The following is a 16,390-nucleotide window of genomic DNA, read 5'->3' on the forward strand; positions in this document are numbered from 1 at the left end:
TGGTCTGGTGAAGTATGTGTGTGTGTGTGTGTGTGCGTGTGTGAAGGTGAGGGTTACATGATGTCACTCGAAGTATTATTATTATTATTATTATTATTATTATTATTATTATTATTATTATTATTATTATTATTATTGTTATTATTATTATTGGTACTGTACTTGTCATGATGTTTTAAAAGGAAACAAAGGAACAGAGGCTTGTTAGTATATGTTTGTTTGTGAGAGAGAGAGAGAGAGAGAGAGAGAGAGAGAGAGAGAGAGAGAGAGAGAGAGAGAGAGAGAGAGAGAGAGAGAGAGAGAGAGAGAGAGAGAGAGAGAGATACTAATATCGAGTCGTACATTTTTTATAACGTCAGTAAATTTACGTAGTCATCAACATTCCTCCTCCTCCTCCTCCTCCCCCTCCTCCTCCTCGTACTTCATCTGCTGTACTGTCTTATCTCTTCACCAAGTAGATAATTACAATAATACCCACTCCAGCCTTTCAAGGACTAGAAATTCTGTTGCTGTTTTGTTAACCTACTTAATCTTACATAATCCTCTTCCTCTTCCTCTTCCTCATCCCAGCCCTTTATCACCATTACACCTAAACCAACACAGCCGCTGCTCTTTTTTTTTCCCTTCCAAATTTATGTGCCATAATTTGCCTCATATCTTGTGGACTCTTGCAGGCAGCGGGCGGCTGATTCGTGACTTCGAGATGATGTTGGGTCGAAAACTGAGCGTCTTCTGGTACTGCATGTGGGTGGTGGTGACGCCTCTTATCCTGGTGGTAAGTGAAGGGAACAAGGGAGAGATAGAGAGCAGTGGAAAAAAAAGATGCAGTGTTTAGGGAGAGGAGTAAAAAAGAGAGAAGGGATTTGGGAACAGAAGACAGCGATTGTGGAAGAGAGAGGGAGTGTTAGAGGGCAGTAGAAAGGAGAGGGTAGGGAGACACAGATAGCAGTGAAAAAAAAAAGTGCAGTGTTTCAGGAGCAAAAAAAAAAAAGAGAGATGGAGGTTTGGGAACAGAAGAAAGCAGGGGAAAGGATCTGGGACTGTAAAAGAGAGGGTAGTGGAAAAAGAGAGGTAAGGGGTGAGGGGAGTGGAAGACAGAGGAGGGATACGGGAACAAGTGAAGCAGGAGAATAAAGAAGGAAGAATAATAGGGTGAGAAAGAGAGGGAAGAGTGAAATAGAGACGAAAGGGGACAGAAGACGAAAGGGGAGAGAAGTAGTTTCGAAAGATGGGAGGTCAAGAGATGATAAGGAAGAGGAAGAGAAGGTAGACATTTTTATACGGGAACTGCCACATGTAGTCTTGACGGCTTCTTGCACCACCACCACCATCCTACCTCCACTAACACTTCAACTCCCGCCTCAGAGCATCTTCGGGTCAGCAGTGAGCGTGGATAGCGAACTGGTGTACAAAGGCTACTTCTACCCAGCATGGACGCAAGTGGTCGGCTGGGGCACTGCTGTGATTCCCCTGCTAGCCATTCCCACCTACGCTATCTACTACCTGCTCACGACGAAGGGCTCATTCTTCCAGGTCAGTGGTGGAATTAGTGTGTTTGTTATAAGTACTTGCCGTGTAGAAGTAAAGAATAGAAGTACTTACAATACACGGGGATGTTTTTAATGTTTGATGCAGTCGAGGCCAGGAGAGGGAGGATGTTTGCTGCTGGGAATAGAGTTCAGTGGAGTTGTTTCCTTTGTTATAGTAGTTTTAATAGGCGGTGTTCAGAGAGAGAGAGAGAGAGGGAGCGAGAGTCGTAATTCCGCTGTCTCATCTGTTGTCGCGTTGACATTTTATTAATTATTCTATACCGAAATAATTGGAATCTTTACAGTTAGACATTTACAATAACTAACACTTCCAGTTATCAGTAATCAGAGAGAGAGAGAGAGAGAGAGAGAGAGAGAGAGAGAGAGAGAGAGAGAGAAAGAGAGAGAGAGAGATTTGGAGGGAGTCATTGGTAACAGGAGACTTCATTAGACTAATAGGATTTGGCGCTGCTGTGTTGAATATTAATGTATGCGTGCAACGAACACTATACATTGGAAGCGTAATCCACACGGGGGAGAAGAAAATCACTGTATAAGATTAGCAACGAGAGAGGGTGCTGGAAGTGCTACAGGCGGCTCGGCGCGTCTACCCCACCAAAAATTAGAGGGAATTTGCAGTCACTTGTGGGGGTTAAGGGGAATTACAGAACTAAATGGCAGATGCGTGTTAGTGAAGAAAAGGAAGTCTTGATAAGTTGTTTGGTGATGGTTGGGTTAGATTTTTGTCTTGTGGAATTGTGGAGGCTGATAATGTGGTCTTGTTCTTGTTCTTCGTGTTCTTTTCTTGTTCTTCTTGTTCTCCTTGTTCTTGCTGGTTTTTTTTTTGTTCTCTTTTTTCTCCTGTCTTAATTTCTTATGGTCCCGGCCGCTATTGTATAATGTTATCGCCAGTAGCTTTTGTGTTCTGCATTCTTTTCCACCAGGTCCATGTGCCTCTATCTCTCTCCACCTAAATTTTTATCTTCTCCTCTCTTCTCCCGTCCGTCCGACTCCTCCATGCCACCTTCACGGGATCGACAACTTATATACAGGCAATTTTTTTTTTTTAGTTTTGTTGCCTCTTTATTACCTTCCTTTACATATAAGAAATATAAGAAATAAACTCCCCTGTTCTCTTGATTAAAAAAAAAAAAAAAACTTGGTAGGTGTCAGAGAAGAGGAGCTGATGTTGCCTTTCCCATTGAGTGGAAAGGATCATGCGTCGCGTTCCGCTGGGTGGTGGTGGTATTAGTCACTCAGTTTGGCGCCAGTCTGGCAAGGATGTGTGCCTTCAGTGGGGGCCTTGTGGGGGCAGTGAGGGCCACATGGCGAGTTGGACAAGCTGCTTCACGGTGGTCACAAGCGCGGTTGACCAGCACCACCACTTAACTGATGAAATTAGGGCAAGGCTGCTAGTGGAGCTCCTTCACCACGAGGGGCAGTCACAGATAAATGCAGGCCTGAAAATGAAATTGCATAGTGTGTTAGTGGGTTATAGTGTGTGTGTGTGTGTGTGTGCTGTGTGTGTGTGTGTGTGTGTGTGTGTGTGTCTGTGTGGTGTGTGTGTGTGTGTGTGTGTGTGTGTGTGGTGTGTGTGTGTGTGTGTGTGTGTTTCTTTCTATACTCCCTTCAAGGCGAGTAATTCCTCGATGAATGACTCTGGTCGCCCTCACCTGGCGGGGCGAGTGTGGGTGAGTCCCGTTAGGTCGTGGGAATGATTGAGTTAAAGTGCATGTTCTGTTCCGCGGCGGCTCTGCTCCGGGGGTGAAGGAGGGGCCGTGGTGGGTTGCTCTTGTGAGCCTCCACCAGCCTTGAGGGACTAGTAGTGAATGTGGAGGTGATCAGAGAGGAGAGGCAGACAGTCTTTCGGTGGAGACTCGGTGTGGATTTTATTTACTGAATGTTTCTCTCAGGTGTTCTTAGTCGCTCAACTGCTAATGACAACATGACGCTTAATATTTTATATGATCTACTCTGGGAGATTTTACTCTGCAAAATTAATACCAAAGGTTTTGAACTCCTCTACTTTTATTCTCATTGGTGTCCTTCCTAATTATACTCTAATCCAGTTTCGTTTTTTATTGTTTTTAAGAACATAAGAACATAAGAAAGCTGTAAGAAGCGGTCAGGCCTACACGTAGCAGTCCTTGCATGAAACATACCTACCTGTATCCACGTGACATCTTCATCCATAAATTTGTTAATATTCTCTTAGAGCTCCCTAATGCCTCGGAATAGGATCATTTCACTTTATTTCTGGATATGGCCTCTCTCTCTCTCTCTCTCTCTCTCTCTCTCTCGTCTCTCTCTCTCTCTCTCTCTCTCTCTCTCTCTCTCTCTCTCTCTCTCTCTCTCTCTCTCTCTCTCTCTCTCTCTCTCTCTTTCTTTTTTTATAAATGTCAGACAAATAATAAATTGGCTTAACTGGCCATGATTATTTTCTTCCTCTTATGGACATGAGAGGAGTAAGCTAATGAACATGAAAGAGGCCTCTCTGTTTTAAGATTTCACCACGAGGAAGAAAACAACACAAACACACCAACCAGCCCACCCACCCACCTGTCAACACACACACACACACACACACACACACACACACACACACACACACACACACACACCACACATACACACACAACACACACACACAAAGAAGCTCTTATTCACCTTCAAAACACGAGCATCTGAGAGAAGCGTGGGTAGTGCAACACCTGTGTTTCCTCACCTGGCGCTAATTACCGGACCTGGAAAACAACGAATATTATTATAACTTCCACCGAAAATAAACACCACCAGAAATTAAACTAAAGAAAACAAGCCTCCCTTTTTCAATACTTCTGTTCCTTTTCTAGACTCCATTTCCATTAATTTTCTAATCAGTAAGTTTTTTTTTTTTTTTTCTTTTGCACTGGCCCTTATTTTACGCAATTTTTGTCGCCTTACACCAGAGAATCTCTAGGATATGTATATACTTCATACCGAAACACAACCCACGTACCACTGGAAAACAAAACAAAAAGACTCTAACCTCGTATAAGAAATGCATGAAGAAACAACAACAACAACAACAACAACAACAACAACAGAAAACTTGTAAACTAATTTGCCAGCATACAAAAAGCTATAAGAAAACTAAATAACTGACATACACACAGTTTTGCGCTTCCATCACTCAGGGTTATACCACGTTAGAGTTTCCCCAGTAGCACTTTCTTCAGCCCTCACCGATCCTTTCTCTCTCACTCTATGGCTCTCCTCTGTCCGCGCTGCCTCATCTCTTATCTCCTTAGCATAACGCTGCTGAATTTAATCATCCATTCTAAGCCTTCCCGTCCCGTCGCTTCGTTTCCCATTCATCTGCACTCAGACCCTTCCCAGAAACCCCAAGACCACCTGTATGTCTCCATTACTACTCTCTCTCTCTCTCTCTCTCTCTCTCTCTCTCTCTCTCTCTCTCTCTCTCTCTCTCTCTCTCTCTCTCTCTCTCTCTCAATTGTATAATGAAGCATCGAGTATGCCTTTAGTACATAAGTAATCTTGATGGTGTCTCAGTGGGTGCTCTCTCTCTCTCTCTCTCTCTCTCTCTCTCTCTCTCTCTCTCTCTCTCTCTCTCTCTCTCTCTCTCTCTCTCTCTCTCTCTCTCTCTCTCTCTCTCTCTCTCTCTCTCTCTCTCTCTTAGTACATTGTCGACAGCGTTACAAATGATGAAGGACTGTGTGTGTGTGTGTGTGTGTGTGTGTGTGTGTGTGTTGTAATAGCACGTTCATTACCAGTGATGGTCTCGTGAAATGTGTGTCTTTGTGTGATCATAAGGAGGGGATCACACACTCGTTCTCCCTCGCCGCCCCAAGTGTTGCATGTGTCAAGATCATTAGGTATCCGTAGAGCGAGTTATGTCATGACCAAAACTCCCTCCCCCACTCTCTCTCTCTCTCTCTCTCTCTCTCTCTCTTGCAGCTAACCAGAAATCGACACCATAATACTGTGTTCATTATATAATTCCTTATTTTATTCAGTTGTTATTCATTATTCCCTCGTAATTAAGTAGAACACAGTAGCTGGTGATTAATTCAGTATTTTCAACTAGTAGCAGATTTATGAAGTTAAAACGGAGAACTGCTTTGTCTTGCTGAAGAAAATATATGTACAGACAAATGGATAATCTTCAGTAGAAAGGATGAGGGATTAATTGGCAGAAACACAATAGAGAGACAGGGGAATAGATGAAGGCACCGCTGTGACGCTCCTCTGTGGCTTTGGTCGATTACTAACAGTGAGATTTACTGAGTGAGGAGTAAAGAAGAGACTGAGAAGCAGATTAGTACCGTCTTTCATTCCTGCGTTGAAAAAGAGATTAATCCTCACGAGAATTGGAATGAGGATGAACCCAACAAAAAATTGCAACATCTCTCCACCACTTACGTTCAGTTACCACATCACGAGGAAGTGTAATAATCTTTGGGTCTTAAATCCTATCGCAGTCTAAGTATATCGAGTATTTAATCCACGTTTGTCATCTGCCACCTTGTAAAGTTTATCCATACGTCCTTACAGTCCAGAGGCTCACTTGGCTTCACGCCCCTGAAGCGAGACAACAACGTGCACAGCAGAACAAACTCCCTGATGACTGTATTGTGACTTGATTGTTTTGTTCTTTTCCAGCGGGTGTGGTCTGGAGTGAACCCGAGCCTGGTGTGGGGTCCCGCCCTGGAGCACCACAGGGAGGAGTGGATAGATTACTGTGCCTGCAACCCGCTTCTTCATCGTTACTTCCACCGAGACTTTGACTGCCGCCACAAGCAGACCGTAGCGGTGGTTAACTCGGGGGAACTTAGCCCCATGGAGACTAAGAGTGTATAAAGCCCTGTGTCTTAGTCCTTCTTTTACCGTTTATTAAAGACATTTCATGGTCCCAACACAAAAGGTGTGTGATGGTGGGCTTCAAGTGGGCAACGTGCTAGCGACACACTGCGTCACTCAAAGGTTCTGTGGATCAGAGAATAATGAGGCCGAAACGTTAATTAACATCCAACGCTTCATTTTGTGACTCTTGGAACACGATGCTCACCATTATTTCCATTTGAAGAGATCACTTATTACATTTCCACCCTCCATTCTTCCCCTCATCCTGCTTTCCTGTCTCTCATCATCACGCCCAAGACAGTTCACTGGAAGATTTCTTTACCTCTATTTCATATCACTATAAATCTGTTGAAACTGCTGCTTCGTCCAAGCGCCCCATCAAGCGTGGCGCCGCCCCTTCGTAGTCCAGAGATGGATGGATGAGTCTTCAGGTAGTTGGCGAAGTCTTAAGTAGCAGTGCAAATGTATCATTAAAATCAAGCAAATATTTATTTCAGAACTATGAGAGATTTTCACAAGAATACGGAATGTAGCTCTTATGTTCATGTATGAGGTGACTCTAGCTTAGGGCAACGAAAAGGCTGAAAAAAAAAGGCCCACTAAAGGTGCCAGTGCCCAAAGTGTGTGGTCAAAAGGATTATCAAAATCTGAGAAATAACTTGCTTGAAGTGGAGCAACTTTGAAATGCTAAGCAGCGCACAAACGAAGAGGGAATAAGTAACAGTACAAACAGTAGGACGACGCTCCGGAACGCAGCGGGATGGCCAGAAGGTGAAGCTGTAAATATTATGTAGGTCCAAAAGTCATGTCTTGTACTTTAATTAATGATAACTGTGGAAGTGTCTACGTCAGCCCTCCCCTCGTCGCCCCGCCGCTCCGCCCATGTAAAACAAGTTACCTGCTGATTACGTGCCCAAATTTTGATGTAACCAGCAAGACTGATATCAATAAAAGTCGATTCACCCATCAGAGTAAAATATTGTAATTATTTATTGTTGTTGTCATTATTGTAGTGGTAATAGTAGTAGTAGTAGTAGTAGTAGTAGTAGCAGCAGCATTATTGTTAGTAGCACTATAATTTTTAGTTGTCTTATTGGTGATGATACTGTTTAGTATTTTCTTTTCTCACAATGTAGTACAACCCATGCATTTCTTTAAAAAAATTTCAGCGTCACTACGACTACATAAACTTTTCTACCTGTACTATTTCTTTCTTCAGTTCCCTCCCAGTCTGCCTTTTCATACCCTGATTGTGCTTCCTCCCCATAAGTCTGTCAAGAAAGATGTAAGCGGTGCTCTTCCTGTAGGAGGCAAGACCTGAATCAAGGAAGGGTCCGCGGCTATACAACCTATCATTTTCTCACACTCATTCATTACTCTTTGTCCTTACCGTCTCTCAGCCACTCCCCGTAGCCCTTCATTTCAAACGCAAAGATCTTCCTTCTTCTTCTCAAATATATACTGTGCTCCCCACAATGTTTTCTGACGAATTTTGAGGATATAATTTTGGGGTTTTGTTAATTGTCAAAGTATTTTTACATTACTAACTTCAGTGATTTATCTCCAGCTGTTGAAACCTACCATGTATTTATTTATTTATTTATTTATATTATTATTTTTTTGAAGATTTAGTGTTGTCTCTATACTACCAAGTTTCCCTTTCTTCTTTATTTGGTCTGGTGTCTTTGTTACTTCTTCTTTGCGTACTGTTCTTGGTGCAGTGTTCTCTTGGTTCCCGTGTCGTTTGCCATTCTTGACCCTCAGTGTGGCGGAGCTCGCATATTTCATGGAGATGCTCGTTCATTTTTACTTTCTCTTCACATACACACTCTCTCTCTCTCTCTCTCTCTCTCTGCACGGTGCTTGTACTAAGATCCTGCATATTCGGAGTGAAAAATACGCATAATGTGGGCATTTCCCGCGCTCTTCCCCTCTCAGACGCACTACTACATTCACCACATATTCTTCAGCTTCACAGGCAAGGATATAAACCCTGCCCGAACCATTTCCGAACCAAGATCCAAACAGGCTTCATTAGATCTTGCTTCGAATATGATCCGAGCTCCGCTGAACCTAAATGGGGGACGTCCAGAGTATTCCTCCTCGCCTCATCCCGTCCTAGGCAATGAATCGCGAGTTTGTGTTGTGAAGTGAAGGTTGTGACCCGAGACACGTGGGCGTAATTTTTTTTTTTTTTTTTTTTTTTTTTTTTTTTTACAACAGACGGTCGTTCTCATCAGTGTAGACGAAGGATAACTGAAGGATCTGTCCAATAAGAGAACTACGCTTCTTCCTACAGCCAGCCAGTCGTGCAGAGTGGCATGTGTTGAGCTAATTATTGTTATTTCCGCCATTCCGTGCTACCAGCCGGCCATCACGTAATGTTAGCAGGGACACCGTACCGATGAGAAAGCGGTTCTTTTGCATGTGTCCAGGTTTAGTTTTGTTTTGTTTCCGCTATTTCATGCAAACCACCGGCCGTTACGTAACCATACTAAGGAGCAAATAATTACACCATACTAATGAAGCTTTTGTTTCTTATACCGTTCATGTAGAACAGTAAACGAACACGAACTGAAACACTTATAAACTTGCTGATCTTTTCGTGTCTCCTAGCGAATACTGCTGCTGGAGACTTGTAACATTAGATTACCAAGAGGGAGGACGAGAATACAGAAGCGCACATGATGGCAAGGAAAAGGAAGTGATGGTAGTAGAACTACACGCTTTTCTTTTGCTTGTGGCAAAAAGTGAAAGCAAATACTAACTGAATTCGTGAGGTAAATAAAGCAAATCTGGAGTTTTAATAGAAAATGTTTGCAAATGTGATCATAAAGAAAGACATGGTGTAGGTATAATGAAGGAATGATACGCGGAACACCGTACTAAATTATTCACAGGCAAACGCAGAGACGAGGGACTTGTATAAGAAAAAAAAAAAAAGCTAAATTATTCAAACATGGAGAGAAATAGCTAGAAAACGAACAAGGAAAAAGAAGGTAGAAAAATATATTTACCGAATAATGATAGTCAAAAAGAAAGATTAAGTGAATATTACGTGACTAGTTTAAAAATAATAAATGCTTCGCTTATTTTAAAAGGTTTATACCCGTGGGTGGGAGCGAGCTGTGTCGGGAAAGAGTGAGGAAAGAACAGAGACTACGGGTGTGAGTCTCATAGTAGTGAAAATATCATCACGAGGAAGGATGAAAGCCAAACTGTATGAGAAAGAATCACTGAGAAACTGTTATGCTTATTGTCACGGACGGTGGTGCATTAATTCTGCCAGCTGACACCCGAACAAAGCACCAGTTACTGAACAATGCTACTCGTTTGCTGATTCTCCTGCGTATTTCAGTCTTCCCTTAATATTTTGACTGATAAATGACAGTACAACATTCGCTATTTTATTATAGTAACTGTAAATAATGTTATTGTTTTACTGGGCAAGAACGAAACTATTGTCACTTAAAGGTGTGAACAGCTCAATAGATCCTTTTCCTTCAAAATAATCCTCTAAATTTGTAGCTTGGAAGTGTATCAGGCTTGAAAAGAAACCATGGCAGCCTAAAGGATACACACACACACACACACACACACACACATATACACATACACACACACACACACACACACACACACACACACACACACCGCTCTCTTCTTTGCCTAAAACTTTTTGCACCTTAGGCTCACTTAGAACAGTTGCTTTCTTCGCTTTTAAAATTTAGGTGGTCTTTTTTCTTACAAGTTTTTGTTTGCCCTGTCTTCCCTGCGGATGGGTGTCGTAGTGTTTTTAGACTAAAGAGAGAACACACACACACACACACACACACACACAGAGAGAGAGAGAGAGAGAGAGAGAGAGAGAGAGCGAGAGAGAGCGCGCGTGCTTCGTGTTTTGGCCGAAACACTCGAGCGGGAGGTAACTGCACTCCAGCACTTTTTTCGTTAGTCGGGAGGGAAGAAGGGGTAGTGAGGAGAAGGCGAGGGGCAAATTAGTTAAATCTAGAAAGGTAGCTAGCTCAGGGATGGTGAGAAATAGCTTAAGTGTTTACTACACAAACTGTAGAAGTATTCTGAATAAAATAGACTTGCTTAGAGGAATAGCGAGCGTAGAGAAATTTGATATCATTGCTTTAACTGAAACTTGGTTAGATATGTCAGGAAAAGTATTTAATCCAGAGGTTAAGATAGATGGGTATACAATGTTCTACAAAGATAGGGAAAACAGGAGAGGAGGAGGCGTCGCGTTATACGTTAGGGACACATTACAGTGTTGTATGAACAATAGAATTAAAACGGATAACAAAGCAGAGTCGATATGTATAGATATTAAGGAAAGATCGCAGTCAGTAGTACTAGGGGTAGTTTACAGACCACCGACCAGTACAGAGAAAATTAACACCTCACTGTGGCAGGAATTAAATAGAGCAGGCAGGTACAGTCAGGTATGTGTGGTAGGAGATTTTAATTTTAGGAATATCGACTGGAGTCTGATTGTGGGTAACAAGGAAGCAGAGGAATTTCTTAAGGTAATTCAGGATAATTTTTTAAAACAGGTAGTCGTAGAACCCACAAGGGGGAATAATATTCTAGATTTAATTCTTACTAACAGGGAGGAAGTAGTCATGCAGGTAGAGGTTGGAGGACAGCTAGGTAACAGTGACCATAGGAAAATTAGGTACAATTTAGAATGGGAAGAAACTGTTAGAAACAAAAACACTAGTAAAACTCCTGACTAGGAGAGGAGATTTTGAAGAATTAAAAAGGTACCGCCAAGGAGTGGACTGGCAAAGGATGTAGGGTGAGGTCAGGTCAGGAACGGAGTTCAGAGAGATAAGGCAGGATGAGAGAGGTGAGGTGAGGCTCCGGAAGGGAGGAGGAAAGAGGAAGGGGGGAGATAGGTGTGAGTATGTTGGAATGTCAGGTCATGCTGAAATGAGAGAGGTGAGGTCGAGGCGAGTAGATGAGGGAGTGGAGAGGATGGTAGGGACGAGATGAGGGGATTAGGCGAAGTAAATGTAGATGAATTGTATAAATATTTCGTAGATAAAGTTCATACAGGTCAGTTAGCAAATATCCCGTATAAAACAATAAGATCACAAAAAAAGACCCTAAATGGATGACTGCTGAGATAAAGCATTATATAGGGCGTAAATGAAGTTTATATAAGAGATTAAGGGCAGATGAAGTTTTAAGGACACAATATAATGAATTAGTTAGAACAGTCAGGAAGTTAACGAGGAAAGCTAAGGACAATTATGAATTAAAGGTAGCCAGCCAGGCGAAGAAGGACCCCAAGGGATTTTATCTGGTATACAGGACGAAGAATAAGGATACTGTAGGTCCATTAAAGGCAGCAGATGGGGAGCTGGTTAGTTCTGGGGAGGAGATTAGTAAACTTCTGAATGATTATTTTTTAACTGTTTTCACCCAGGAAAACATGCAGGATATGCCAGATAGTGAACAGGTGTTTAGAGCAGATGAGAATGAGAAGCTGACAGATATTTCCACAACTAGGGAGATAGTGGAACAGGAGATAGATAGGCTAAAAAAGTTCAAGTCACCAGGACTTGATGAAATATATCCCAGAGTACTGAAGGAATGTAAAGAGTATTAGTGAGCCGTTAGTTTCTGTCTTTAGGAAATCACTGGAGTCGGGTGAGGTACCAGGAATGTGGAGGCAGGCTAATGTAGTACCCATCTTTAAGAAAGGAGATAAAACTTTAGCGTCTAATTATAGACCTGTCAGCTTAACTTCAGTTGTAGGTAAAATGTTAGTCAATAATAGCGAGGAACATTAGGGAACATTTAGACAAACATAACTTGATAAATCAGTCACAGCATGGCTTCACGAAGGGGAAGTCTTGCCTGACAAATTTGTTAGTTTACAGTAAGGTGTACGAGGCAGTAGATAATGGTGATAGTTATGATATCTTATATCTGGAATTTAGTAAAGCATTTGACAAGGTACCCCATCAAAGGCTCCTGAGAAAGGTTAGGGCACACGGGATAGATGGGAAGGTGTTAGGCTGGATAGGGTCATGGCTTGGTAACAGGCGACAGAGAGTGGTAATAAACGGCTCGAAATCCGAGTGGGGTCATGTAATTAGTGGGGTGCCACAGGGATCAGTATTAGGGCCATTGTTATTTCTAATATATATCAATGACTTGGATAGTGGAATTAGTAGTGATGTTAGTAAATTTGCGGATGACACAAAGATAGGTTGATCAATTAGGTCAGAATCGGATGCCATCGCCTTGCAGGCAGACTTAGATAGAATAAATGAATGGACGGATAGATGGCAAATGCAATTTAATATCAATAAATGCAAAGTGCTTAGCGTAGGTAGAAGAAACCCACACAATAGGTACACATTAAACAACCAAACTCTGGTAGGTACAGGATACGAGAAAGATTTAGGAGTTATAGTTAGCTCTGAACTCCGTCTAGGGAAACAATGCATAGAAGCCAGAAACAAGGCAAATAGGGTACTAGGATTCATTTTTAGGAGTGTTAAAAGTAGAAGGCCGGAAGTAATATTAAAGTTATACTTGGCGCTGGTCAGACCTCATCTAGACTACGCTGTGCAGTTCTGGTCCCCACATTACAGCAAAGATATAGGTCTATTAGAATCAGTACAGAGGAGAATGACTAAAAGGATACAGGGAATGAGGAGTATTCCTTACGAGGCGAGGTTGAAGCTGTTAAATTTACATTCTCTAGAGAGACGTAGGTTAAGAGGGGACCTGATAGAAGTCTTCAAGTGGTATAAGGGTTATAACAAGGGAGATGTAAGCAATATTCTTAGGATCAGCAACCAGGGTAGAACAAGAAATAACTGGTTCAAGCTTGAAAAATTTAGGTTTAGGAAGGAGATAGGAAAAAATTGGTTCTCAAATAGAGTGGTAGATGAGTGGAACGGACTCAGTACTCATGTAGTTAGTGCTAGGACACTAGAGAGCTTTAAGAGAAGATTAGACAAGTTTATGGATGGGGATAACAGATGGAAATAGGTAGGTGTGTTTCATACAGGGACTGCCACGTGTAAGCCTGGTCGCTTCTTGCAGCTTCCCTTATTTCTTATGTTCTTATGAGCGGCCGTGTGTTCTCAAGTGCATATTCGTTTACCTAAAGCCCACTGAGAAAGATGAGGATGAGAAAAATTGCTTCTGAGCTCCCGCCTCCTTTTTCCTCCTCCTCCTACTCCTCCTCTTCTATGTCTTCCTCCTCCACGTCTTCCTTGATCTTGTCGAATTTGGCTCCCACGCGTTTCTTTATCCTTTTTTGGCTTCCCTGTTTCTTCCTCAGAATATCCCATCATAGAAAACGGAGCTGTGGGCGGCTGCGGGATGAGAGAGAGAGAGAGAGAGAGAGAGAGAGAGAGAGAGAGAGAGAGAGAGAGAGAGAGAGAGAGAGAGAGAGAGAGAGAGAGAGAGAGAGAGAGAGAGAATGATATTGAGTTTTTTTTTCTTGTTCTGGTAATACTGACGCTTGCGATGAGGGATGGAAGGGAGGGGAGATGCGCGCGTGGGTTGCAAAGAAACCTGTGTATTATTATTGCCATCATCACCTTTACCTGGATAGTTTCTGCTGTGCTTCTGGGATGAGAAAAGGTGTGTTAGTCTCCATAGTATTAGCAGTAGTAGTGATAGTTACAGTAGTAGTAGTAGTAGAGATTCTGACTACATACACACAACTATTTATTCCTCGTCACGTATACACAAATCTGACAGGCTGGTGATGTTTGATGGACACTTCACTGGATTACCTTTACAATCTAATTTATGTCTATATTTCCATGCATGCCTCAACAAACCTTGACAGCATTCGCGCCGTTATTAATTAATCATGTAAGTCTAATTCATTAAATGTGTATCACCTAACGATGAAGTGTGTGAATTATGAATCGGGTTCTTGCGTCGCGTTCAGACTTCCTCATAACAAGAATTCCATCCAACATTACTCCGTTTTCTCGTCGCTTCTTTTATTGCTAGCGGCGGAGGTTGAGGCGAGTGTTGGTGCGATTTAAGAGGACAAGCGGCCCATCAGCACAGCACTGCCTTTCACGTCCCGGCCCGGCACTCACCACTAGGCGGGTTAGCGGGCTGTGCTCTGTCCGTCTGACGCGTTGCTCACATCACTGGTATAAATGAAAAAGCGGGCATATTATTGTAGATCCCATTTTAGTTTTGAACGAATGAAGAATAATAATCAATCTGTGAAATCCACCAGGTTTACACGAAGTTATTGTCTTTACTTTTCTATATTTTCGTTTTTCTCTCCAAGTAAATCGGGCAAACGTTAATAATCAGTATTTTGTTTTTATTTCATATCTTCACTATTGCAATAAGAAAACCTGGTGCTATTTCGAAGACTAAAACGAAAAAAAAAAAAAAAAAACGAGCTATCATTGGAAATATGAGCCTGAAATGTTGAAGACTAAAGCGAAGTGGCGATTCTTAAACGTTAGCTCAGTCAGGCAATCGGTAAAGCGGTTAGAGAAACAAACTAATGATCACAAATAGAACTTAAGTATCCCTCTCACCGGCAAGTAGCGGAGAACGTCAGGTGTTTTTTTTCTGCGCGAAACGTAGAGGCTGAGAGTTCCCTGAGGACTGCGAGGGGTATGTGGGCAGGTTCTTGGCGCGTTCTTCTTTAGTTCAGCTTGAGGATTCAAGTGTCAATTCTTGCAATTTTCATTTCAGTGTTAAGCTATTTTGGGAGTCGCCCGCTCGTTGCCACGGAATTCCTTAAAGCAGAACCCGCACCCGAAATGCAGGCACAGGGCAGGGCAGGCTGGTAGTGGGTGGATGCGTGCGTGAATACTTGCGCGGGTGGCTGATGGAGAAATGTTTGTGTGGGTGGTTGGATTAGGGAGTACTGTATATAGATGAATGCTTGTGAAGGTAGATAAATATTTGTCTTTTATGTAAAGTGGCTTTGGCCTAGGACAACAAAAGAATGATTTCTAAAAAAGGGCCCTTTAAAGGTGGCGGTCCCTATCGAGTATAGTGAAAAAAAGGGATTATCCAAAATTAAAGAAGAATATTGAAAGAGGAATGCTTGTGTGCGTGGATGGACTTGGGGAGTAGAAGTAAGAATGTTTGTATGCGTGGATAGATTTTAGAGCAGATATAGTTATGTTCTTGTAGGTGGATGGATTGGGAATAGATGTAGGAATGCTTCTGTGTATGGGTGGATTGAGAGGGAGAAAGAAGAATATTTGTGTGAGTTGATGGATTGGTGAGTAGATGTAGGAATGCTTGTGTTGATGAATGGATTTGGGAGTAGAAATACCAGTGCTTGTGACGGTGGATGGTTGTTGAGAAGTCATCCTACTAATAAGAAAAGATGGTAGAAAGTTCAGTTTACCTCAAGTCAGTCAGTCAGTCAGTCAACCAGCCAGCCAGTCAGTCAGTGTGTTTACAGCCCAGTCAAAGACATTCAGACAGCATAATATTTATCTAATTTAGCAGTCATTTTTGGCCCGCTGATTGAGCATTCAGACAGTCAGACGGACAGGCAGTCAATCAAGCAGTCAGTCAGCACATCCGTCAGTTAGTTTCACAAATTGCTGTCACGAGGGAGAGTAAATAAAATAAAAATTAATCCTGTATGGCGCGAAACAACAATAAACAACAAAAGCCACAACAACAATGATGGCGAAAACAGTTTATCAGAGAGAGAGAGAGAGAGAGAGAGAGAGAGAGAAAGAAAGCAATTGACGAACGTTGATGAGCGATGCGCGGAGACAAAGAGGGAAATAAATAAATAGGGTAGCAGTAGTAATAATAGTAACAACAGCAACACCGCCACCTGCAGTAGTAGTAGTAGTAGTAGTAGTAGTAACAGTGGTAGTAGTAGTGATAGTAGTATTAAGGAAAAAGAGAGAGACGAGGCGACGAGTGAGTGACAGAGTGCGAGGGAGGGGAGTGATGCATGAAGGCTGCGAGAGCCAGTGACAAGCGCCCGTGGGATAGAAGGGCGTGAA

At 42.4% G+C, this 16,390-nt stretch overlaps 1 protein-coding gene across 1 annotated transcript in view; it reads left to right on the plus strand.

Annotated features, from left to right (window-relative positions):
• The window catches only part of LOC135105472 (sodium- and chloride-dependent glycine transporter 2-like), a 36,702-nt gene extending 29,333 nt beyond the window's left edge, over window positions 1–7,369 (plus strand). The window contains exons 12-14 of the mRNA XM_064013595.1: window positions 675–775; window positions 1,366–1,533; window positions 6,192–7,369. Coding sequence (XP_063869665.1) covers window positions 675–775; window positions 1,366–1,533; window positions 6,192–6,389 — 467 coding nt within the window. The 3' untranslated portion in view covers window positions 6,390–7,369. The remainder of the gene's footprint in view (window positions 1–674; window positions 776–1,365; window positions 1,534–6,191) is intronic.
• Window positions 7,370–16,390: the final 9,021 nt, after the last annotated feature.

The sequence above is a fragment of the Scylla paramamosain genome, chromosome 1, assembly GCF_035594125.1.
Source record: "Scylla paramamosain isolate STU-SP2022 chromosome 1, ASM3559412v1, whole genome shotgun sequence".
In the NCBI taxonomy this organism is placed as follows: Eukaryota; Metazoa; Arthropoda; class Malacostraca; order Decapoda; family Portunidae; genus Scylla; species Scylla paramamosain.